General features: G+C 38.5%; 1 protein-coding gene across 1 annotated transcript in view; it reads right to left on the minus strand.

The window, feature by feature from the left end:
* Nucleotides 1–12,022: 12,022 nt before the first annotated feature.
* LOC126190687 (oxysterol-binding protein-related protein 9-like) overlaps nt 12,023–27,885 on the minus strand; it is a 528,891-nt gene continuing 513,028 nt past the window's right edge. Inside the window, 2 exon segments of the mRNA XM_049931146.1 lie at nt 12,023–13,424; nt 24,681–24,786. Coding sequence (XP_049787103.1) covers nt 13,341–13,424; nt 24,681–24,786 — 190 coding nt within the window. The 3' untranslated portion in view covers nt 12,023–13,340.

Genomic DNA, 27,885 nt, shown 5'->3' on the forward strand with positions numbered 1-27,885 from the left:
GTCAACTGTAGCAAAAGTTTTATCGTATCACATCTCAAAATATGCATTCTTAATCACAATATCAGACAACCTCTCTTTTTCGAACCTCGTTCTGCAGTCGAATGGAGTCTTACACAGTGACCCAATGAGCCCTTCGCTGTACATTCTTGCCACTGAAGAAGTACTGCGAATTGGAGAAAATGAAGAAGATGTATACATATATGCATATGCTGACGACATAGCAATAGGATCAACAGATCTATATCTACATCTACATGGTTACTCTGCAATTCACACTTAAGTGCATGGCAGAGGGTTCATCGAACCATTTTCATACTACTTCTCTACCATTCCACTCTTGAACGAAGCGTGGGAAAAAGGAACACCTAAATCTTTCCATTCAAGCTCTGATTTCCCTTATTTTATTATGATGATCATTTCTCCCTACGTAGGTGGGTGTCAAAAAAATATTTTCACATTCGGAAGAGAAAGTTGGTGATTGAAATTTCGTAAACAGATCTCACCGCAAAGAAAACCGCCTTCATTTCAGTGACTGCCACTCCAACTCGTGTATCATATCAGTGACACACACACCCCTATTGTGCGATAACACAAAACGAGCTGCCCTTCTTTGCACTTTTTTGATGTCATCCGTCAATCCTACCTGGTAAGGATCCCATACCGTGCAGCAATATTCCAGCAGAGGATGGGCAAGTGTAATGTAGGCTGTCTCTTTAGTGGGTTTGTCACATCTTCTAAGTGTTCTGCCAACAAAGTGCAGTCTTTGTTTCACCTTCCCCACAATATTATCTATGTGGTCTTTCCAATTTAAGTCGCTCGTAAATATAATTCCTAGGTATTTAGTCGAATCGACAGCCCTTAGATTTGTGCGATTTATCGTATACCCAAAATTTATCACATTTCTTTTAGTACCCATGTGAATGACCTCGTACTTTTCTTTGTTTAGTGCTAATTGCCACTTTTCGCACCATACAGAAATTCTCTCTAGATCATTTTGTAATTGGAATTGATCATCTGATTATTTTACTAGACTGTAAATACAGCGTCATCTGCAAACAATCTAAGGGGGCTGCTCCGATTATCACCTATATCATTTATATAAATCAGGAACAGCAGAGAGACTATGACACTATCTTGCAGAACGCCAGATATCACTTCTGTTCTACTCGATGATTTACAATCTATCATTACGAACTGTGATCTCTCTGAGAAGAAATCACGAATCCAGTCACACAACTGAGACGGTACTCCATATGCACGCAATTTGATTAATAGTCGCTTGTGAGGAATGGTATCAAAAGCCTTCCAGAAATCCAGGAATATGGAATCGATCTGAGATCCCTTGTCGACAGCACTCATTACTTCATGGGAGTAAAGAGCTAGCTGTGTTGCACAAGAACGATATTTTCTGAACAATTTTGGTTATGTATCAATAAGTCATTTTCTTCAAAGTGATTCATAATGTTCGAGTACAGTATATGCTCCAAAATCATACTGCAAATTGCGGTCAGTGATATGGATCTGTTATTCAATGGGTTACTCCTATTTCCTTTCTTGAATATTGGTGTGACCTGTGCTACTTTCCAGTCTTTAGAAACAGACCTTACATCAAGCGAGTGGTTGTATATGATCGCTAAGAAAGGCGCTATTGTGTCTGCATATTCTGAAAGGAACCTGATTGGTATACCATCTGGACTGGAAGACTTGCCTTTCTACAGTGATTTGAATTGTTTTGCAACACCTAAGATATCTACTTTTATGTCACTCATGCTAACAGCTGTTCTGGTTTCGAATTCTGTAATATCTACTTCGTCTTCTTTCGTGAAGGAATTACGGAAAACTGTATTTAGTAACTCCGCTTCAGTGGCACCATCATCAGTAACTTTTACATTGCTATCGCGCAGTGACTGTATTGACTATTTTTTGCCACTGGTGTACTTCACATGTGACCAGGATCTCTTTGGGTTTTCTACCGTATTTTGAGATAATATTTCATTGTGGAAACTATTAAAAGCATCTCACCACACTAAATTTTGAGGTTCCTTGAAACTTAGCCAGTCTTGGGGATTTTGCGTTGTTCTGAATTTGACATGCTTTCTACGTTGCTTCTGCAACAGTGTTCTGACGTGTTTTGTGTTCCATGGTGGATCAGTCCCGTCTCTTATTAACTTATGCGGTATGAATCTATCTATTGCTGTTGATACTGTATCTTTGAATTTGAGCCATATCTGGTCTACACTTACATACTTAGCTTGGAAGGAATGAAGACTCTCTTTAGGAAGGCATCAAGCGAATTTTTACCTGCTGTTTTAAATAGATATATTTTGTCATGTTAACAGAATTTTATGGCAGTTCTTCGTAGAATAACATTATAATAAATGAAAAGCGCCAGTTTGCTTTTGTTCTACAATATTGTAGAACAAAAGGAAACTGGTGCTTTTCATTTATGAGATATATTATGAGTTTATTTTTAGTTGTTTTGGTTGACATGGTTTTGAGCCACGTTAAAATGACCTTGTGTTCACTAACCCCTGTATCCTTCATGATGCTCTCTATTAGATCAGGATTATTTGTGGCTAAGAGGTCAAGTGTGTTTTCACAACCATTTATAATTGTGTAGGTTCATAAACTAATTGTTCAGAGTAATTCTCAGAGAAAGCATTTAGTACAATTTCAGAGATGTTTTCTGTCTACCACCAGCTTTGAACATGTATTTTCGCCAACAAATCGAGGGTAGATTGAAGTCCCCACCAATTATAACTCTATGAGTGGGGTACTTATTTGTAATGAGATTCAAGTTTTCTTTGAAGTGTTCAGCTATTATATCATCTGAGTCAGGGGGGGGGGGGGGAGGGGGGGGGGGGAGACCGGTAGAAGGAGCCAGTTATTATTTTGGTACAGCTGTTGAGTATAGCCTCTACCCATAGTAATTCGCAGGTACTATCTATTTCAACTTCACTACAAGATAATCCACTACCAACAGACACAAACTCACCACCACCTACTTTATTTAATCTATCCTTTCTGAACACGGTTTGCACCTCTGTAAAAATTTTAGCAGAATTTATCTCCAGCTTTAGGCAGCATTCTGTTCCTATAATAATTTCAGCTTCAGTGCTTTCTATCAGCGCTTGAAGCTCTGGTACTTTTCTAACACAGCTATGACAATTTACAACTACAATACCAACTGTTGCTTGGTTGATTCTCGTCATTTCTTTGCCCTGTACCCTTTGAGACTGGAGCCCTTTTTGATCTTTCCCAAGACTTTCTAACCTAAGAAACCGCCCAGTCCGCACCACACAGCCCCTGCTACCCGTGTAGCCGCCTCCTGTGTGTCGTGGACACCTGAGCTATTTATTGGAACCCGAAACCCCACCACCCTATGGCGCAAGTCAAGGAATCTGCAGCATACACAGTCGCAGAACCGTCTGAGCCTCTGATTCAGACCCTCCACTCGGCTCTGTACCAAAGGTCTGCAATCGGTCCTGTCAACGATGCTGCAGATGGCGAGCTCTGCCTTCATCTCGCAAGATATACAGAAGCTGCAGAAAATCATTGAGAAAATAGATAAATGGTGCAGTGAACACAAACTACACAAAAACATAAAAAAGACAGAAGTGGTGATTTTCAGAAAAGGAGTCAAAACACCCAAGAATGCAGGAATCAACATCAGAGGACAAAAAATAAAAATCTCATCAGACTTTAAATACCTAGGGGTGACATTGCAACCAACAGTCAAATGCTTCATGAAACATTCAACAGAACGTGCAGCCCAATCACTAATAATAGCAATACAGAACATCAAAAACATCCGCCTACTCAGTCTAGAAATGGCCATGAAATTATTCTACGCAAAAATCTTGCCAATCCTGGCCTATGGGATGGAGGTTATATGGGACCACCTGACAGAAAAAAATCTAGAAACACTAGAAAAGGCAAAATCGACGTATCTAATAAGAGCACTAGGTTTCTCAAAGACAACAAGATCTCAACTAGTGTACCTGTTACCAAGAGAGACATTCCTAATTGAAGACATCAAACTTCGATACATGATGCCACATGCCAGGGCTTCCAGAAATCAACTGAAGTTTTTTTTTTGGTCAGTGGTACCAGTACAGTGTACCAGCACATACCGACACAAATCAAGCACTGGCAATTTCAGTAGCACGATACACAGATGTACACTCCTGCCCATACCCCACTTGTGCATACCGCACAGCAGCGATACTGCATGTGCCTATGCATCATGCATTAAGACAGCTTGGAAGGGGGGAGGGGCGGGGGGGGGGGGGGCGATGGGGACCACATCATGAGCTATGCTTACTTCAACAGGCAGTCATATGAGGACGGTTCATGTTATTGCATGCGAGGTAGCTTGCTTACTCACCATAAATCATCATAAAAAAAACTACTGATATGTGAGTGCAGCCAATGTTGTCATCTTGCTTGATTATTATGCCAGAGGCCAAAAAAATGTCTCATGACATGCCTGTCATGTGACATATCAAATTAAACTTTACAATTTACTATGGTAACAGGAACACACACATTATCTCTCTCTCTCTCTCTCTCTCTCTCTCTCTCTCTCTCTCTCTCTCACACACACACACACACACACACACACACACAGCACAGCACATTTGCACTTCAGACAGAGGAACAAGGCTGCAGTATTGTGTTAAGTGTAAGGTGTGTTGTAGCATGGGGCAGATATGTTGAGATGTAGATCCAGTTCAGGTGTATCCTAAAGGGCTTGGGTGTATGTTTGGGTAGTAATTCAAGATGGTTGAGGCAGCTGTATTAGGGATTGCAGGGTCTTTCACACAGATATTCTGCCTGATTTCCAACTTGTCCCTACCTGACAATAGTTGCTTTTTTAATGTTGGAGTCTCACCTTATTTAAATGATCAGTTGCCTTCCCTTTCCCTCTGTGGATACAGCAGCTGATACCTTACTTAAACTTTAGTGGCAATGACCTGAGAGACTCATAAAAACCACTTTTGTATCTATATACATACAATTACAAGTCACTGCAACACTGATCTTCATTTGTGCTGAGACCAGGGTTTTCAGAACTCAATAAAATTATTTAGCAAAACCCTATGGCTGCAATCTCATATCATTACATGTGCAGAGAAATGAAACTTGTGCTTCAGATTGTACGAGATAAGCTATGAATAACCTGAGAGCTTATGAGACTACTTTACTTTTTATAAATCCAGGAAAAGTACAAAACATCTATGTTTCCAGAAAACAAAGCTGCATAACACTCAGGAAAGCTACAATTCCCAAGCATCTCTAAACAGCAGGCAATAGCATAATTGAGACTAAGACAGTGGTGGTTGTTTAGTTCATGTGAATACAGTAATATCATCAAGTAATTTGTGCAGAATGTATCATAAAGGTAATTTGTAAGTATACCAAACACATAGATGATAAGAGAAGGTGTCTGCAGTGGACTTGACAAAATGTACAATGGAATGCAGGTCTATGAATGAGTAGATAGGCTCCAATCTAGTATTCAAAAGTTAGAGCAGACACTTTTGGTACAATATATCTTTCATCATACAATGCAGGCTTTCACAGCCAGTATTTGAATTTTTTTGTGACACTTATTTTCTGAGCATTAGGCCGTGGTCCTAAGCTTATTCCTCTGCCTGCCATTTTGTCTTCCAAATCTGGAGACATCACAGACCCGGTATGCACACAATGGTCAGTTGATGACATCATCAGACCCCTGCCTAAGAGCACAGAGTCATGCCAGTGTGTGTGTGTGTGTGTGTGTGTGTGTGTGTGTGTGTGTGTGTTTAATGCTAAGGCCACAACTGCCTAATTTCAATACCACTACTTTTCTGTTACAGTTGTTTTTACAGAAAAGCAGGGTGACTGAACTTAGAAAACTTGTGGACCTTAGTACTAGATAAATCTCCATGAAACATGCTGACATAACTCCACGACCTTATGTAATGGTCTGACGATGTCACCAACCAATTGCTGCTTGGCTGCATGTAAACATTTTAGCTTGCCGAGTTTGCCTGTGATTACAACTGCTTTTTGAGGTGTTATACCTATGATGGTCTCTCCAGTGTTGAAAGACAAAATGTTAGGCAGAGAAATAAGCCTGGGACTGTGGCCTAATGTCAATAAAACAACTATTACCAGCCCAACATGAAACTAACTGCATAGGTCAATAAAGATGGCATACTTGATGTGTATGTATCCATGTCATGTCAGTGCAATAGATGATGTCATCCTACAAGATGATGCTTAACCATACAGCCTCACCTATAGCAATCTGCCACACTTCAAACACATCACAGGGTGCTCGCACTTTGGTAAGATATTTAACTCTCTTTTGGGAAGATAATGGTTCAAATCACAACTCAGCCATCAACAATATATTTTCTTCAATGGGCTAGAGATAGAGAACCCATGGCTTCAGGCAAATGCCGAGACTTAGTTTGAAAGTTTTCCTAATTTGAGCTTGTGCTCCATTTCAAACAACCTCTTCACTGGCCCAACACCAAACCCTAACCTTCCTTCCTTTAAACATTGCATAAACTCCAACATACATTCCTTATACAGACCTGCTTCTTCATATTTATGCTATGCCACTGAATGGCTATTATACTTTGGCCAAGATTCATCATATTTACACATAACTTATATTTTTGCATGATTTATGGAAAAAGTGTTACAGACAGGAATATTCACAACTGTACAGGTGAAAGTTCATTGAAGATAGTCAGAGGATAGTATTTTGATGGTATACTACAAACTGCACATTATAACTCATGCAAATATTAATGCACTCACTCATAACAGCTCAAGCAGCTCATAATAATCAGATGAAATTCTGACCACTCGTTTTCACTTCTGACCACTTGTTTTCACTTGTTCATGACAGTACTGTCGTACACACGAGAAAACATCAATTCTCCACAAAAGGTTTGTGACTACTGTATAACCCGAGTATTATCCAGCATAGCCAACCTGAAGACCTGATCTAGGTGACACCACCAGTAATATATTTTCACCAGATAAAGAGGAACAGAGTAACAGCAAACACTCCAGTATTCTTAAAGTGGAGTAACATCATGTGCTATATGTCTAGTTGTTACACAAGGTGAAATGCGTGTTTCCAACAAGAACTGAAAATGGGACATACATAAGAGGTGATCAAAAAGTTTCTGTTCGATCACCATATAGTACAGAATTGGTACCGCACAGAATTGGTACCCCAATCAGGCAAAATCCTGTGAGCATTGAAGCAATCATCCTACCGGTGTGGCAGATTGAAGATACCTGTTGGATAAAACACTGCAACCTGTTGAGTGAAGAAATCCACAGCTGCCTGCTGCACATCCTCATCTGACAGGAATTGCGGTCCCTTTGAGGTCTTTTTAAGGAACCAAAGGCATGGCAATCACATGGGGAGATAACAGAACTACAGGACGAGTGCTTTAGTGTTCCCACTTGGATAGGCCCAACATCTACTTTACATTTGCAATATTGGGACAGGCATTATCATGAACTTCTCAGTAGTAGTTTCTGATAGATGTGTTGCTCTGTTCACATTCTTCATTCTACGATGGACGCCTACCAGTGTCTGCCCTTCCTCAGCCAAGAAAATAATGACAGCAGGTTGAGCCTGCCTTTCGTAATAACTTCGCCATAGTCCACTTTCCTGCATTTATTGCACACATGTAGGAAAAAGACAAATGCCACTCTAATCCCCTTCCCTATATGTCATTACGTATATACATGCATCAGCCCCACACATTGCGTATACACTGGAATGCTCTCAAATGGAATCTCATTTAGATCTGGTGAGTATGGTGGCTGTTGCAGGGCATAGACTGATTTTATTGCAAAATTTTATCAACAGAAGTGACATGAGCTCCTTAAATAATACGTGCAAATCAGGTATCACTCTCCCATTATCAACTTAATAATGTTAGCTGCAAGCTGTCACTCCTGTTCTCAATTATACTTTCCATGGCTCACTTTCAATGGGAGCACTCTAATACAGAATTTGTGGATGTAAAAATAAGGGTTCATCACAAACATAAGTTGTATTATTAAATTTATACTGTTACCCGCAAAGACCATATTTATAAAGGGTGTCCCAGGAGAAATGGTCAGTATTCAGGGATATGACAGAAATGATCATTCGAAGCAAAAGGCTAGTAAAAATGGGCTCTAAAATGCATACCTCACAACCTGTGAGAACTTATTCACTAGAAGGGATGTATTTCACTGTAGCGAAGATGAACAAGTGCTCCAAGCTCTTAAGGTATGCATTTTAGGAATCTTGTTTACTGGACTTTTTTTCTTTTTTTTGGTCCATACTACCACCCCAAGAAATATGGACAGCAAAGAGGTCGCAGTAGAAGAGATTTTTTCCACAGTATCCAAGATGATGAAGTGGTCATAGCTTTTATGGTGTTCATTTTAGAGCCCTTGTTTACTGGACTTTTTGCTTTGAATGAACAAGCCTGTCCTATCCCTGAATAGTGACAATTCCTCCTAGTACGCCCTGCATAGTTAAAAAGTTGTAGTCAATTATATTAGACACCAATTCATATCTAGTACAATCCAACTTATCACAGAGATGCTGAAGAAATGAACTGGTGGACTCCTGAAGAGAGTTGTAAACCATCCTGAGAAAGTCTACTAACAAAGCTTCAAGAACTGGCTTTAAATGATGACCCTAGGAATATACAACAACATTTCTACGTATCACTCACAAGGAGAATGTGAGGAGAAGATTAAAATATTTACAGCACACACAGATGCATTCAAACAATCATTTTTCCACATGTGAGTGGAACGGGAAGAAACCACAATAACTGGTACAATGGGACATATCCTCCACCACACACAAGTATGCAGAATATAGATGTAGATATCACTTCAAGAACACCAATGGAATGTAAATTAAACAAAGGACAGTGGCAGAACTACTGCAATGTATGGATGTCAAATCTATCTGATGTAATCTGACAGTGGATACTTGCCGAAATAGGCTTATTGTAACAAATTAAAACGATACAACTTGACAGCATTTTTGGAATCATAATTACAAAATGAAATACAGTGCAGTGACAAAAGTCATGGGATACCTCTTAGCACCTTGTTGGACCTCCTTTTACCCAGCGTAATGCAGCAACTTGACATGATGTGGGCTCAACAAATTGTTGGAAGTCCCCTGCAGAAATATTGCACCATGCTGTCTTCTATAGCCGACCATAATTGTGAAAGTGTAGCCATTGCACGATTTTGCTCATGAACTGACATCTATATTACTTCCCCTAAATGTTCAATGGGATTTATGTGAGGTGATCTGGCTGGCTAAATCATTCACTCTAATTGTCCAGAATGTCCTTCAAACAAATTGTGAACAACTGTGGCCCATTGACAAGGTGCATTGGTATCCATATAAATTCCATTGTTGTTAAGTGCAAGAATGGTTGAAAATTGTCTCCAAGTAGGCAAGCTTAACCACGTCCAGTCAATGATAATTTCAGTTGGACCAGAACACCCAGTCCATTCCATGTAAAGACAGCCAACACCATTATGAAGCTGCCACCAGCTTGCACAGTACCTTGTTGACAACTTGGGTCCATGGTTTCATGGGTGACACTCTAATCCTACCATCAGTTCTTACCAACTGAAATTGGGACTCATCTGACCAGGCCACTGTTTTCCAGTCTTCTAGGGTCCAACTGATATTGTCACAAGCCCAGGAGAGGGGCTGCAGATGACGTTGTGCTGTTAGCAAAGGCACTCACATCAGTTGTCTGCTGCCATAGCCCATTAACACCAAATTTCGCCGCACTATCCTAACAGATAACTTAATCTTATGTCCCACAGGCCGTATGCCACTGCGTTGTCTGTGGTGAGAGGTAATGCTGAAATTTGGTATTCTCAGTACTCTCTCGACACAGTGAATATCGAGTTCCCTATCAATTTCCGAAGCGAATTGTCCCATGCCTCTAGCTCCAACTATCATTCCATGTTCAAAGTCTCTTAATACCAGCATAAAAAGTTCTTGGTTTACTTGCCGCATCAAATTTGGATAAAATCCCAAGCTTTCGATGATTGCCTCCATCTTCATCATCAGGGGTAAAACTGACTGTCATGGACTGGTGAGGCTTCCGCTTTTATAAGCAGTGGACAGCTTCTCATTGACTGGATGAAGTCACGGTGAAAATGGCGCGTATGGAGGTGGTGGCCTCTATGTCCATAGATTTTGTTTGCACACTTTATCCAGCGTTGTTTGCAGCGCCATGCATCACAACAGACGGAGAACTGCGAAGAATGTAAGAAGTCTCCCTCTGCGCTCTTTCTTTATCAACTGTGCACTTCCATGCATTGCTGAGTGCATATCCGGAGTCTCTGTTGAAATTATTTTCACATAGTCTAATTCCAACTGCTTCCCTGATGACACAGTCCCAATAGTTTAAAGCATGAGCAAGTATTCTTGTTTCATCGAATAGAATCTTAAGTTTATTTAACAAACTGTACTCAGCCACCACTGATTTTTCTAGATACCTGTATTTCAGGTGATGCTGATGTTCCACACAGCAATTGGCAACAGTTCTTATAGACTGGCCCACATAATTTTTGCCACACTTGCAAGGAATGCTGTAAATTCTCGGTACTCTCAGGCTGAGATTATCTTTCACGGGTCGCAATATTTCCTTAATCTTCCTGGGTGGCCTGAAGACTGGTCTGATTCCAAGCCAGCTCAGGACTCTGCTGATCTTGCTGGTCATTGCACCGCAGAATGGTAGCCGTGCGATGTGTTGGTCCTCTTGATCTGTTCGAACAGTGTCCTTCCTAGGTTTCTTCGCCAGAGTAGATCTGATATCACGATAAGAATATCTATTTTTTCTGAATACCATCATCAGATGGTTAATCTCGGAGTCGAGATGATCCTTGTCCGAAATAGTCCTTGTTCTGTGTACCAAGGCATTCAGCATAACTCTCTTCTGAGCTGGGTGGTGAAAACTACATGCATTTAGATATAAATCTGTATGCATTTGTTTTCTGTACACAGAACGTCCGAGACGTCCATCTGATTTTCGCTCCACCAGCACATCTACGAAGGGCAACTTCCCATCTTTCTCCACCTCCACTGTAAATCTTATGTTCTGGTGTCTACCATTCAAATGATCAACAAACTGCTGCAGGGCCTCATTGCCATGTGGCCAGATTAAAAATGTATCATCATCATACCTGAAGAAGCAGGATGGACGTAAGGGAGCACTGTTCAATGCTCGTTCTTCGAAATCCTTCATGAAAAAGTTAGCTATGGCTGGTGACTCTGGCGAACCCATGGCTGTTCCATCAGTCATTTCATAATATTTTCAACCATACAAAAAATAGGTGGGCGTCAAAGTGTGTCGAAATAACTTCAGTATTTCAGGAGAGAAATGAACAGCCAACAGTTTCGATGTATCTTCCACCGGTACCTTTGTAAACAAAAAGACCACATCTAGGCTGATCATGATGTCATTCGGACCTATCCTAATCTGCTTTATAACGTCAACAAACATTTCTGAGTTATTAATATGATGGCTACAGTGGCCGACTACAGGTGCTAATAATTTGGTTAAGTATTTTGCCAACTGATATGTAGGCGACCCAATAGCACTAACAATAGGTCTCAACGGGACCCCATCCTTATGGACTCTGGGTAGACCGTATAACCCGGGTGGCCTTGGTGCTCTCAACATGAGGAGTTATTAAAGTAAAGCTTGAAACTAAGTGGCTGATTACCACTACATACACAAACTTCTATATGGAGAAGATGAAAAAATGTTTCAGAAAGGACTTCTTCTGCATCTGTGACCACAGCAATAATGAATTCCAACAAAAAGATTTTGTTTATTGTGCAATCATCCTGAATAGTAGGCAAAAAGTGAAACAAAGCTACTTTAAAATCAAGAGAAGTGTGTCTTCCCTCCTGCCCCAATGAAACACATAGAAAACATCGAATTTTAATTCCTTTGAATTAGGTTGTTGTTTTTTCTTTATTTAACAACTTTTCTTTGTTTACAAGTACATGTATAAGAAAAATTGATCAACAATAGATACATTTTTAACAAAATAGAGCAAGAACTGTGATCTTTTTCTGTACAACACGTGCCACTAATTATTATAAAATTTCACTGTAAATAAATATACACTGGAGCTTTATCTATGCATCAGAATTTTCTGAACGTAAAGTGTGAATACAGTTCTCAAAACTGACAAACTTTGAACTATAGCCTGTCATATGACAGCCAATTGGTTTCTCCAAAAGGAGTAGTGCAGTAATGTGATAAATCCAGACCATTTTTTTGTAATTCGACTACAAAATAAATGCTTTGGGCTTAAATGCATAATCTCATTTTGCACAACCAGAAATGTCTACGCAGCAATATAGACTATATTCCTTGCAGCATAAAGGTGAGAAGTACTGTAATTTTATTTCTACTATCATATCAAAGTACATAATGAGAAGCTGTTTCTTCCATTAAGAACAGGAATACATTTTAGTTTATTTTTTGCATAAAAACACTGAAGAACCATCAGTAGCAAAAGGTTTTAATCATCACAAAGTATCGTTATTCAGCCATCAGTGCAGCTGTGATGGTGGTTGGCTGACATGAATCCACCACAGGTAACAGGGGGGAAATAGAGCTTTCCTATATGTTCCTTGCACAGATTGGTGATTAAGAGACCCGTAAACTTATTCCATGTGCTGTACAGTGTAGGCAATACAATGACTGTAATCACACACTTTAAATCTTTACTTATTCCAGCTCTGAAGGAATAAAATACTAAATTGGAATAATTGGAAGACTACAGTAAATAAGGTTGGTAGGAACTGCTACCTTCTCCAAATAGGCGGTTGAACTTGAGTTTTAAGAAGTATGTTTTGCCTCGAACATAGGTCCCACTTCTCATTAAACAAAAAGAGAAAGAGAGAGATATATATAGAGAAAGGAAAAAATTAAATTGTCTGCGTCTAAAGAGTATTTGTTGCTAATAATATGTACACCTTCATACATAAAAAAAGAGATATATCTGCCCTTTGAAGTATCAGTTCTACCGCATGTTTCAGCTGGAAGGCAGAGTGGCAGCTTGGTGCCAAATACTGTTAAAATATATATGTAACTGGCTTATGGCCAAATCACACATTCACCACTTTGGTTGAAATGTCAAATCACGTCCTTGGGAATAGTGCAGGCAAGGCACATTAAAAGAGGATATTGTGAGAGGAGGATGGTTAAGGAAAGTTTCCAGAGTAACATGATACAGCTGAGAGCTGGAAACATTCTTCTCGTTCACGTACTGGTATAACTGGTCGCCTGCAACCTCTTAACCAGTGGATTCTTGTATACCCAGTTCTCTCCCACCTCCTGGAACAGCTGCAAAATGAAAGAACAACAATTTACAATGAAAGTAGATTAATGTTTTGTCTACTGCATGTATGCATCGGTTTCAAGTGCAAAGACATATTTAAATATGCAATGCATCACTCAGTATAAAAAATATATTTTATACAGATGTCCTTCTACATCCTTCTTGAAGCTTGGAATAACACTAAACATCATGTGGTTAAAAGCAGGGTGCACGCTATTACAAAGCACGTACAGGCATTATGAAATTTATACATATATTATTACTGAGAAGACAGTGTATTTTTAAATTTTATCATCTTTCAAGGTGAAGGCACTAATGTTAAACAAAATTTAACATAATTACTAACAATATAAAGAAAAGATAGACTGTTACTTACAGTAAAGATTACACATTAAGTTGCATATGGTTACAGTGAAAAAGACACTTACAAATTAGCTTTTGGCCAGAGCCTTCATCAGAAAAGGAAATACATACACACAATTCATTCATACAAGCAAGCACATTTCATGCACACACAATACTGTGTGAGCTGCCAGAGATAACGGTCATGGGTGCATGAGGGGTGCTTGCTTGTGTGAATGTATGTGCATATGTTTCATTTTCTAACAAAGGCTTTCTGTGGACGGTAATGTGTAAGTGTATTTTCATTGTGCCTCTCTGCAAACTTAATATGTGATCTTTACACCAAGCACCAATTATCTTTCCCTAATATTGTTGTTGACATTCCAAACTGACTTTCCACTGTTTAACTTGATTACTGTACTACAACACTAGATATATCAAAAATAGTTCATCTAGCCATTTAATGTCACACTGAATCTGTAATAATATTTTTGTGTACTGCTGTCTAGGAAGCATACGCAAATACCTCTAAATGTATGTTTACGAAGAGTAATCAATACCTAGTGAATATGTGGTGCTCTGTGACAAGATTTCATTTCAATCTTCTTCTTCTTCTTCATGTGCTTGCGCCTTTTGCTCACGGTTATGAAGGGTCGGCGTGGTTAAACGAATCTGGCAAGGTTAATTTAAGGGGTGGCCGGATGCCCTTCCTGTCACCACCCCGTACCACCTGGGACAACTGTCTGCGACTAGTGTAATCCATGGAATTGTGCGAATGTGTTCAGATGTCTGCGAGCCGTGTAACTGAGGCGGGATGTGGGGACCAGCCCGGTATAACCTAGTGGGATGTGGAAAACCGCCTGAAAACCACATCCAGGCTGGCCATCGTTAATCCACTGGGCGGATCCAATCTGAGGCCGGTGCGCCTACCTGAGTCCAGGAAGCAGCACATTAGCACTCTCGGCTAACCTGGCGAGTCATTTGAACCACTGACATATATGTATAATAACAAGGGCCAAGTCCATAAGTATTGTTGACTGGAGGTCAGAAATAGAAGCCCATTCACGACTCCGCTCTGCTGTATATAACACTAATCTCGAATCCATTGAAATGAGTTTCAGTATTAATCCAAATTAGCAAGAAACATGGTTGACAACACCAACAAAATCGGCCATCGGCAGATGAACCAATATAAACACACTAGAGAATACAAAAAACTGACAGAGTTATTACAACCAACACAGAAAACGTGTAACTGTTTCTATGTAAATACATTGCTAATGAATACCACACTCATTGCATTGTGATTGTCGGCTTCATTTTGTGTTCATACTACAACTTCTTTGTAGACAGATTTTCAGCTAGAGTTATATGCAGTGTTCTGTATACATTTTAATTCACTCCTACAGAACTTAGCTTCTGAAATTGCTTGTACATATTTAAGTATCTATTCAATGATATGAATATAATAGAGGGAAACATTCCACGTGGGAAAAATATATCTAAAAAGAAAGATGATGAGACTTACCAAACAAAAGCGCTGGCAGGTCGATAGACGCACAAACAAACACAAACATACACACAAAATTCAAGCTTTCGCAACCAATGGTTGCCTCATCAGGAAAGAGGGAAGGAGAGGGAAAGACGAAAGGATTTGGGTTTTAAGGGAGAGGGTAAGGAGTCATTCCAATCCCGGGAGCGGAAAGACTTACCTTAGGGGAAAAAAAGGACAGGTATACACTCACACACACACACACACACACACACACACACACATATCCATCCGCATATACACAGACACAAGCAGACATTTGTAAAGGCAAAGACGCCCAAACTCTTTGCCTTTACAAATGTCTGCTTGTGTCTGTGTATATGCGGATGGATATGTGTGTGTGTGCGAGTGTATACCTGTCCTTGTTTTCCCCTAAGGTAAGTCTTTCCGCTCCCGGGATTGGAATGACTCCTTACCCTCTCCCTTAAAACGCAAATCCTTTCGTCTTTCCCTCTCCTTCCCTCTTTCCTGATGAGGCAACCGTTGGTTGCGAAAGCTTGAATTTTGTGTGTATGTTTGTGTTTGTTTGTGTGTCTATCGACCTGCCAGCGCTTTTGTTTGGTAAGTCTCATCATCTTTCTTTTTAGATATAAGTATCTATTCACTTTCACCACCCAGAGATTTGATGGGGGGAGGGGGGGGGGGGGCATTACAGGTACAGTCAATACTCCCTAAAATGACAAGAGAAATGTACAGTGGGTTTTCCTGATGTCATTTTCTTTCATAGACATTTTGATGGATCTTTTTTCAGTGAGGCAATGATGGCCAATATCTGATTGACAGCTCTGCAAGCTGTTGCTACATCTGTTTTAACCAAATAGTCAACCACCATCTGAAAGCTTTCCTGTAGCATAAGATATTAATGTCAAAAGTAAAATTAATCAAAGGAAAATCCACGATTTTAAAAGGAGCACACACGGGAGTCGATGGCTGGTTTCTTTTGGTTGGTTTCAGCAGATACTCTCTCAAATACAGTCCCCCCCCCCCCAAGTGAAACCTCAGCTTAAATGATTTATCATTTAATTCTGAGAATGGGTTCACCCTTTGTCATGCTCTGTACACACATTGGAATACTCTGATACCTACACTTATAAAGTAAATGAATGGGAACAATGTAACTCAAACTGCGTAAGGTTCTTGCACACCACAGAGGCCCACGAAGTTTGAAAACGGAAATTATGGTATGGTTTCAAAACATAGTGTTGTTACGAGTACCTTTATGATCAATAAAGTAGAGATGCTCTTCATTATATGCCAGAATGAACTACATGAACGATCTTATAAGCACTTCTGATAAATATTTCATTATTGTTGGCTGCTGTCAACATCAACGTCTTAACTGTTCACGGCAAATATTTCGAATTTCCATTTCTTACTCTGATCCTAAGTATCTATAAAATGCCTTTAAAATAATAACATGAATTATGAGAGGTTTCCAAGGATTGTTATGAGATAAATTATTACCTGCATTCATTAATACATAGCTGATAATTTCCTTAACCTACCCTTACAGATCAAAAATAATATTTTGAGTTTCATCAGTGTGGAAGTAGCATAATCACATACTTAAATGTCAACAATAACTTCATTACTTCAATTTGTATCTGCACCAAACAGAATTATTTTTCATTATTTTTATTTTTTGTAATGTCACTACACTGTAAACTGGCAACTACATCTGAATCTGATTTTGATCTGTGAATTTCCCCAGTCAAAGTTTATCCTATTTCATGGTGATCTAATCTGAGATTAACATTTATACAATGGAGATTTCTGAGTTCAGCTTGATCTGAGGCCATTTTCTGTGTGAATCTAAAGTCAAATGATTTATACAATCAGTCCTAAGAGTCATGTAGGAAGTGGAAAGCGGGACAGGCAAGCTCATCTGTCAGCCTCGCTAGTGTAATATAACAAATGTGAAAAATTAGAATGAAAAATATATATACTACGTAATAATGAAAAGCAAGGTTCCTTTTAGCACTGTTTTTACAATTGCCATTCTTGAACTGCGTTAGGATGATGAAAAATTTCATCAGACATATTTATTTAGTGCAAGGTGTAAGTTTTCTTAATTGTTTACATGTGTGTGAAACTCACCCTTCCTATACCCTGAAAATTCTTAATATTTTTTTCTGTGCACAGCCTTTTTTCTTGGTAAAATAAGAGTTATCTGAAACTAGTGGATGAGAACAAGGTCATTCTTTGTGCATGCACTGTTGAAGTTGATCATCTCCACACATCTAACCATTGAATTGAATAAGAAAAGAGAATAATAATGATAATAGATTCCCTCCAATAAACAATAGCTTTTACAGTGACATGTAGATTTAAAAATTAATATTAAATTCCAGGATATTGCTGAGTATAATCTATATTCTGGGCTCATTTCATATTCTAAAACATACTCCTCCATGACAAATGTATGGAACCTGAGTCATACAATGGTTAATGCAATGAGCATGTCATGATGATACAAATGCAATTCACTGATAAGATGATGTATGGATAGACCACATTCCTAATGCTACTTCATATATGGATTTACACTACATAACCTCAGAATGAATGAATGAAATTCCAGCACTGTCTGTGAATCGGATTAGGGCAATGGTAATATTTATTATGAAAATAAACCATTATGCAAATGCCAACAAAAGTTCACTAACAATTTTCTCACTTAAACTGCTCTGGACGCACTACCATGTCATAATATCCATAGAGTGTAGACTATGAAATACAGAAATTAAGGTATCGTAAAACCAGCAAAATCAGTATTCCCAATTTTGATTCTCCCTAAATTATCACTGGCCTGTCTTGTAACAGAGGGAGACATGTATACGAGACTATTACTAGCTTCAAATCTTGCTGATAATTTGTGGATCACTATGAACTGAAGACAAGCTTTTTTCAGGAGGGGGTGGTGTGTAGCAGGGGAAATGTTTTACTGTTTACAGTCATGGAATTGAGAAGCAAGGTCCAAGTGTGTTGTTTATTCACAATGGTATCAGAATGTCTGGTTGCTCAGTGATCACTCACAGCCTAATGTACCAGGATCACTGGAAGTCAAGATGCCAAGTATCTGCAGCCCCCCCCCCTTTTTTTGTTAGGCTGCTTTAAGATTTCAGTCTCCTGTTCAATTTTACATGTGAGTTAAGCTGTAAGCACTACAGCTTCCTAAAACTTCATAGGTTTCTCACAAGACCAGTGACATTTTACACAGAATTGTGTACCAGTACTTACTTCTGGAGGCAAAATTCTTAGCACTGTTGGCAGACACACATGGAAGTATAATGAACTGTTCTTTTATGTGCGTCTATCAGCAGTACTACAAATTTCACCTCCTGAAGTACTGATTAGCAACTCTGTCATAATTTTTAGCTTTCTGAAGTGACTTTTCCTTTACATACATTGATGATTTTAGGCCCAATAAAAATTTAAAATAATGACGATGAGGATCAGTTGACACCAGTAGAGATGTATTATCTTACATTTTTCGCGATTCTGCATCATAATTTTATAACCCCTGTGAAAAACCCTTAAGATCAATGCTAAAAACTCCCCGATTTTATGTTTCTTCCTAATAAGGTTTACCTCGATTCTGCATTCTTACTCGACGTCTCGCCTGACTTTATCCCATTTCTTCCCGTTGACATTTGATGTGGCGGAACAAGTTACAAGTGGCACAAAAAAACACACAGTTCACACCACGGGTGGTGGCAGAGTTAAGGGAATATTTAGGCCATTACAGAGAGAGAGACGAGACTTGAGAGAGGAAATGTTGACATAATACACGATTGATATTGCCAACACAATTTATGATGTTTAGCTTCGCCACACAATTATGAAACAACTGCTGCTACGTTGTGGCAGCAATGGAGAACAGGACAGTCGACACAAAGTGTTTTGCACCAAGCCAATATGTGACGAAGGGGCTCACAGCTGCCAACTTTTCTTGTGCCTCTTGAAACTCAGTCTCATCCTCTTGCATGTATTTCCAATGTACTGTATTTAGCAACAATGTTGATTGTCAACCTTTTGAATTCAAACATTGAATCTCAAAGCATATGTTCAGTCAGGATCAAGGAAAAAATTGGCCATTACCGTCCACTGATCTCTTATTGGTTGGCAACTTGTTATGTCACATATCAGCCAGAACAACTACCACGCCACAATACCAAACATAAAATGAGCTTGCCCGCTGGATATATGAAGAGGGGAGAGTAGCCCTTCAATGACAGGAGTGCTGGCAAGTGTGAAAGTCCTCAAAATTTTACTTTTCATGCAAACCATGTTCTATGGCAGAGATGTCACATGGAAATAAAACAAGGGTTTTGCGATAGCACATTTTAAAGCCTTTCGTGTTCAAATATGACATGATAACAATTGCAACACCTACATACACTACTCATGTAAATACTGTGCACCACAACCTGTAGATCATTAAGATTGGGAATTGTGATAGAAAGCGTGAAGCGTGTAGCACCTGAGTTCTCTTTTAAATGTACATTTTACACAGTGTACAGAAATTTACTGAGCTGACTTCTAATAAGCTTTTAATGTCGATTGGGGAAGGGAACTCATGTTCCAAGTTTTTATTTTTTTCTGGGTGGGAACAAAGGAAAAATCTCTCAAAAATGTGTGTTTTGATGAATAATTTGTGGCTCCAGCATGTCGGAAACTAGCTTGATTAACTTACACATAGGTACCAGTTTCAATTTTTTTATGAATTTTTGCTTGCTGTTACACATCTGTGATTTTTTAAGATCTCATGAAATTCATTACCACAAATTATTGTGTAAACAGTGTATTGTACATTTCATTTCCTTCACTTACAAAGATTTTATACATTGTATTGGAGAGTACTATGATTTTTTCATATATTCCAATACATATGTTTTTGCTTGTATTTTGGGGATTTCAACATTTTTCTGAATTTTGCATTTTTTTAAGTCTGGACCACACAAATACATAAAATAAAGGGTTTCGCTCTAGGTCCTGGGCTAGACTTCTGAAAAAAAATCACCATTTTAGTATATTACATTATGATGTGACAGTACATCCAAAACTATTTAAATGAAGTTGACACAAGCTGCAAAAGCCTACATGCTTACACAATTTTCTTATTATCTCCTCTGTCTGTTTGTTTACAGCTTGACAGCTATGGACTAAGCCACATACATCAGCGGCAACATAAAAGAGTAGCTTTGTGAATTTTTCATAGATTCTTAGTTAGCACTGTGTTCATACACACTGAAAAGAAACATAAAAATGGTTCAAATGGCTCTGAGCACTATGCAACTTAACTCCTGAGGTCATCAGTCGCCTAGAACTTAGAACTAATTAAACATAACTAACCTAAGGACACCACACACCCATGCCCAAGGCAGGGTTCGAACCTGCGACCGTAGCAGTCGCTCGGCTCCAGACTGTAGCGCCTAGAACCGCACGGCCACTCCGGCCGGCAAAGAAACATTAATTTGGAACAGTTTTTGACAAGTTTTTTAACTGCAATGCTATACACAGCCAATTTTATGACAAAGTAAGAGAACTGAGAGAGATGCTTCTAAAAGTCAACTCTTGACATACAAAGCTGTTTCCAGAATTCTAAAACACACAATCATAGTGTTAGAAATACCATTTTAAATAATGAGACATGTATGTATTGCAAAAAGGTGGAACATTTTAAAAACTGTTATTCTCAGAAGCACCTCAACATCTGACTGCTATATTTACTACCTTAGTGGATGATGATCATAGTAGGGACATTTTGAATTATGGTTTCTCGTGCCTACTCTAATGGGGTAAAATACTGCATGAAGAAGTTATTTTTCACAATCTCCAGGCTAAGTACACCGCCTGTTAAGATCAGTAACATGCTGCACTGCAAAAAACCCAATCAGGGTCTTAAATCATATCTGCTACTTTGTAGTGCGAAAACGGCTCTTAGAACTCCATGCACATTTCAAAATATTTTAATAGTGATGGTTATTACAGCAATCAGCATTGACTGTAAAGTATACCAACAGCAGTGAATCTCAATATATACAATGCAGCAAAAAAGATAGTTCCAATGGCAGTGTATACCTCCCGTCTACCTCCCGCTAGCCATCATACCACCCATTCCAGATATGACTAACTCTAGGACAATCAATGTCTGTAATTTTATGCAACATGGTCTGTAAGATGAGATCTTGCAACTAAATTATATGGATGGGTGTGAGCTGATGTCAAGTTGTTACAGTCCACTTAATGTGAATGTCAATCAGTATAACACTTCATACTGCTGTAGCCAAATAAAGGGATTATTACATAGAAAGTAAGATATGTGACACATAATGACAAGTAGCACATACAAGAACCAAGAGCATGTATCACATGTTACCAGCACAACACACCACCCTTTGGCATGTGAAACATAATGTGGGTTGCTACATGGATTCAAAAAATTAGTTATCACTTAGGATAAGTATGACTGAACACTTTTGTTACATGATGATCAATATTTATTGCAAGGTGTTTCTTTTTTTTTTTTTTTTTAATAACTGAAGAGTTTACTAGCATTATTGCTACCTTATGGAGGTAAAGTACTACTACAATTTTGAGGGTATACTAAGTATTTATAATGTGCAAAACAGAATCTTAAGGAAGAATATCATCATATATCAGTCAGCTTGTCACTGTTTAACGAAGATATAACCTATAACAGTAAGCGTTAATAGCAAAGCAGATTAACATATCCGCCTCAATGCAGTAAATAAGTGACTGATATCCCTACAGGCCACCCAGGTAGGTAATTATTATGAAGGCATGCAAATAGAAGCTGCTGCTGCATAATGAGCAATTGCCGAAACAATATTCCAGCTCCATTCAATCTTAAAAATTAAAAATGTAAGCCAACTGGAGCTCTAATTTTCATTTGGAAGGTAATCTACATGTACCTGATTCAAGAAATGCAATAAACTTCCAATCATAAATTCACCACAAACTTTTTCAACTGAGGAATACAATTGTGGAGAACAGCACTTCCAGAAAATACAGCACATATTGGCTTATTCGCTCATTATATACTGCGAACATCATAGCATCTATGATCTCTGAATGATAAATCAGTTTTCTAACAAATAAAAACAATGAACACCATAATGACTGACTCAGACAAGCATAGTTTCTGAATGAAATGAAACCTGCGACGAACTTGTAGAACTGGTTTTCTAAAACCTGTGACGAACTTGTAGGAACAGGTTTTCTAATCACTAGCATAGCTTAAAAATATCCTACAAGCAGATTGCTGAGAGTATGCACTATGGAAGGGGGAAAAACAAACTTAATTCACTGACATGCAAACGGTATTTATTGATTAAGGTATGTCTACCACAAGGGATATATAGTGAATTAATTCACAGGCAAGCTGCTCAAAGTCTCGGGGAGAGTTATATAAAACTTAGGGGAAGACCCGTGTACAATGGTCAAGCTACTATGTACTGGCTAAAAAAAAACAACAACATTATTAATGTGCAAAAACAAAGGGACAGTTACAGATTATCTCTCACTAAGCAGGAAAACAAAACTGGTACATCACACGAGACTCCTGTGAATACACAATGAGAACACTACATACAATATTTCACTCCCAGCATTTTAGGAGGATCATATCTACACGAATTTGTATTTATGCAAAGAAAAAGAGTATGATGTTCAACTATAACTATATCAGATAGTGAATGAATGTAACTAAGTTCACGTGAAAGGGTTAAACAATGATGTTATTTCACAAGTTTATAGGTCATATGCACATGGGTAGGTGACTTGTCAAAAGTATGTGAGAACTTGTGAACATACTCGCCTGGGCATGCAGACTCCAGCATTTGGTAGGTCTTTGGGGAGGGGGGGAGGGATCGTTTCTGCTGTCCTTGTTAACGTTAATATGGTGGTACCCGAGAAGGGATTCCCAGAATGACTGTCAAAGAGGAAGTGCCATTGGTGGCCGATTAACAATTTGAGAAGGTAAGGCTCACTGGTTCTCACTGATTATAGAGGTTGACTTACTGGTACTTAAGTCTTCTGGCTGCTTGTACACCTATCTAGTAGCACTGTGCAGCAAGCCATTAAGTTCTCTGTTGGTTGATTAACCCTACACATTACTCAGAGTCAAGGAAAGTGTGTCAATTGTGAGGTAAAGCTTCTGGCGCATATTTTGCCCACAAAAACCCACCAACCACATACATATTACTGGGTTCAAAATGGTTCAAATGGCTCTGAGCACTATGTGACTTAACTCCTGAGGTCATCAGTTGCCTAGAACTTAGAACTACTTAAACCTAACTGACCTAAGGGCATCACACACATCCATGCCCGAGGCAGGATTCGAACCTGCGACCGTAGTGGTCACACGGTTCCAAACTGAAGCGCCTAGAACCGCTCGGAGATGTGACTGGGGACAGAGTCTATTCCGATACGTTGCTCGCTATGCATATAATGTTTGGTGCATACCCATGTGTCTTATGGTGAAGTGTTTGCATTGTCTGCAATGGAAAACGAGAAGCACACGCAAACGATGGGGAGCGCAGTACCTAGAACTCATATTACATTTGAAATAACAAAGAGTTCAAAGCTAGGCTGTGTTCACACAATGTGTTGTATTCTCATACTGACCCACCATCACCATAAATTCTTTATCACTTTTATACACTACGAGAAATTGCAGAACTTGACAGATGGCACAGCAATGGTTCTAGTTTACCAGCAATGACACACTCCCTCATAATTTTTGAAGCACGTATTAAATGTTGTCCCTACATACATTTTCTTCATAGTTTATTTTTTTTCCTCTGGTAGAGCATGTTATAACATCCTCATCAGAAGAGAAACTGCAAATGATCTCTCATTAGTATAAACTTTGGAACATTTAACTGTTTCTCATCAAAACCAACATTACCTACTTACTTTGAAAAGGATACTATGTTGTTTTGAAATGTAAAAAAAACAAACAAATTGAAATCCACATAATACAATGAATTTCAATTTCTTAACAATAATATTCTGTTGTTTTTCGCCTACAACATCTGGGTTGGAGTCCATTTGGGTAAAGTTATTGTGGTGTTATGGCAAGTTGCACTATTGTTCATAGCTCTTAGTTGCTTTTCTGCTCTCAATTTACTCAATGAAATTTATGCTTTCAAAAAACATAGTACATTTAAAGTTATGAAAGTAGGTAGACTACATTTTTTCCATATTCAATACAGGAACTTAAAAGGGAATACATCAATTTTATGGATGCTAAGAATTTTGCATGCACACAGCACACCAGTACCTTCACTAATATGGTTCACACAGAGTTTTCACTGTCCATTTCCCTACAGTAACTCACCTTAGTCTCCCATGTAAGGTCTTTCTCTTTGCGTTCCTTAGCCTCATCTCGCTGTTTCTGTTCCAATTCATACTTTGCATTAGTAGCACGTTCAATGTCTTTTAACCTGAAAAATATTTTACAAGCTGTAGCCTATTATCTAGGCACACACAGTATTTTCATTCCTCTTAAAATAATTTAATCAAAGAATTTAAAAAGTTAGATGTTACAATGGTTGTTATATATGAAGTATTCACAGAGATGATATTACAACACTTGTGGTTAACATATAGTTCAAACAACTTATTTATTGTGCAGCTATAAGCTTCAATTGCTATGGAACCAGATTTACACCACTGGTATGCTGAAATTGAAACATGTTTTTGCAGGTAACTCCTTGAATAGTGACACTGTGAACATGATACAACACAGAAAAATTGTAATCAAGCAGATTTGTTTGTTGATTCTTTACAAATTTTCTGATTGTAATTCTGAAACTTTTATAGGAGAATATCACTGGCTTTATCCTTTCATCTAAATCCTTGACTGAGGAGTGTTTACGAGAGTTTGTTCCACATAGTATGAAACTCCATTGTTTGAATTGGTAACATCTCATCTACACAAGAATACTGATGCACCTGGAGGAAAAGGTGATCATTACCAATGAGGTCTATCTCCGGTCTAACATTAGTTTTCAATGTACCATTACATTTATCAGTATTCAATATACATTTTCATGGTAAGAACTCTTCAGCTAGTGCAAAATCTCCACATAAGGCACTACATCCAACATCCTCTGCTTTGCCCTGCGATCAAGCCAATGGATATTTGATAAAATATCACTTTCCACTAATGAATGACAGTCGCCTTTTTATCCCTCAGATAACATGACTGGTTATGTATTTTTAACATAATGAATCTGCACCCCATTTCTGGAGCCATGAGGGCCATAGTCTTTTGTATGTAGATTAGGCATAAGTAAGGGGAATGCCTATGGACAAATAATAAGATTTAAATTACCTACCAGTGCAGCAAGAAGTGGTGAAGAAAAATTCAGAGTTATGCAATTCCATAATGGAGAAGTAACAAAGATCTTTGGGAAGACAAGCACCAGAGTGAGACAGCAAAACACCATGGTGAAATAAGCAGATAAAAGATGAATACAGCTGAGAAACCAAAGAAAGAAATTATTAGACAAAGAGAAGAATGAGAGTGAAGACTGCTCAGAAACACCAACTCAAGAATACAAACCATGAAAATTAATTGTAAAAGTAATAGCTGAGAAGCAAATATATGTTGAGAGGAATTGGACAAACTCACAAAAAACTGCAATGGCAATAAAAAATTTCCGAACAAACTAAGAAATACCAAGGCATCATAAAAGCAACTAAAGGTAAAGATGTGAGTCTAGTAGGAAACAAAACAGATACTCACTCAGTAATGGTCAATTACTTCAACCAATTCTTGAATGGTGACATGCGAAAACATGAATGACAATGAAATGCAGACTGGGTATTACAGAAGAAAAGAAGCAACAAAGAATAACCATCCCTGAGTTGGTTGGCAGGAAGCTCTGCATGACAAGAGCTCAGAAAAATCTAGTGACGTGGATGTACTAAATGAAGATATGATCAAAGCTGCAGGAATATATGGAATCCATTGGTTGTACTGTGTTTTAAACATGATATGGAGTGAGAATGAGATACCTGACAACTGAAGCAAATGTGTAATTATTCAAAAAATGTTAACAGGAAACTACTTCAAAATTACAGAGATTTTGTACAGATTAAAAATTTTCCAAAAGATTACAGAAAGGAGACTTCAGAGGATAGTTGAACCTCTCCTGGAAAAAAAGGAGTACAACTGACCTGATCTTTGCAACAGGAACACTACTCTCAAAACATCCGGGAAAAGTTGAGAACATCACACTAATTTTTCTAGACATAGAAAAGTCCTATGACAATGTACCATGATCCAAAATATGGGAAAGACAGGAGAGAAGAAATTTACAGCGGTGTTTGGGTAGGAAATGTACAGAGTGAATTGTCTGGGACTGAACGTGGAGTAGAGCAGTGGAGTGCCTTGTCTCCACTGCTCTTCATCAATGAGATCGATGATATTCATGAAAAGGGTAAAAGCGCTGCACGTACCAGAACTGTAAGCAATGGTGTTTACTGATAAAGTTATGATCTAGATGGAGATAAATTAAATCCAAGAAAAACTAAATACACTGAACAATGAGGAGTTTGGCCTCAGTCACTAAATCAAAGATTGTAGCCATAAAAGTAAGCAGAGAAAGAAGACAGCACAAGTTACAGCTGAATAGAAGACCCATAAAGAATATGCAACATTTTTCATACTGGGGTGGTGTGATAGAATGTAAAATCTTCATGTGACTGCAGTCATGTACGTGTGATTTGTGTTTGTGTGAGAGAGAAAGTAAGTAAGTAAGTAAGTAAGTAAGTAAGTAAGTGCGTGTGTGTGTGTGTGTGTGTGTGTGTGTGTGTGTGTGTATTATTTACAAAGGCCTTGCTGGCCAAAAGTTCCTATCTGTGACTCAGCATCTCCGCTACACAGTGATTGGCAACTTTCCTTTTCATAATATTGTTACATTCCATCTTGGATTTTCCACTGTTTGATTATACATATACTGTGAGACATATTAGAGTTAAGGACTACATGAACAAAATCCTTTACAATAACAACACAACTACATAAAATCGATACAAGAACATAGTGTATTTAAATAGCAAAGTTGCTATTGTAGTTACAGTACTGAGAAGCAGCTCAGGTGAACACTGCACTATCACCAGAGAATTCTTCAATACGACATACAGGCTGCTCTTCTAATTTACAAAAGTGTTAGTTCTAAATTGCTCCAGTGGTAAAGACAAAGTCTTTAGGTGTGGAATTAAATAGATCTAGCCACCATTCGGAAGCTGTTTCCTGTCTATGTTATTGATATCTTGGCCTGTCTATACCGTCTTTATTGTGAGTTGTTGGTGAATTTCATTCTCTTGCTGGAGGTCTGATGATCTATCTCTATGCAAATGAGGCAATCGAATATGTATTGGCTGAAAACTGTCAGCGCTCAATCTGGAAAAAATTAGTTTACACCTGTCAGATTATCATTATTATTTCTTGATGAAATAACACTCACTGCTTTCTTTCACAGTAAAAGCACATTCTTGCAGCCTGCAGGATGACCCCACAGCAGCAGTCCATA

The sequence above is a fragment of the Schistocerca cancellata genome, chromosome 6 (assembly GCF_023864275.1).
Source record: "Schistocerca cancellata isolate TAMUIC-IGC-003103 chromosome 6, iqSchCanc2.1, whole genome shotgun sequence".
Lineage (NCBI taxonomy): Eukaryota > Metazoa > Arthropoda > Insecta > Orthoptera > Acrididae > Schistocerca > Schistocerca cancellata.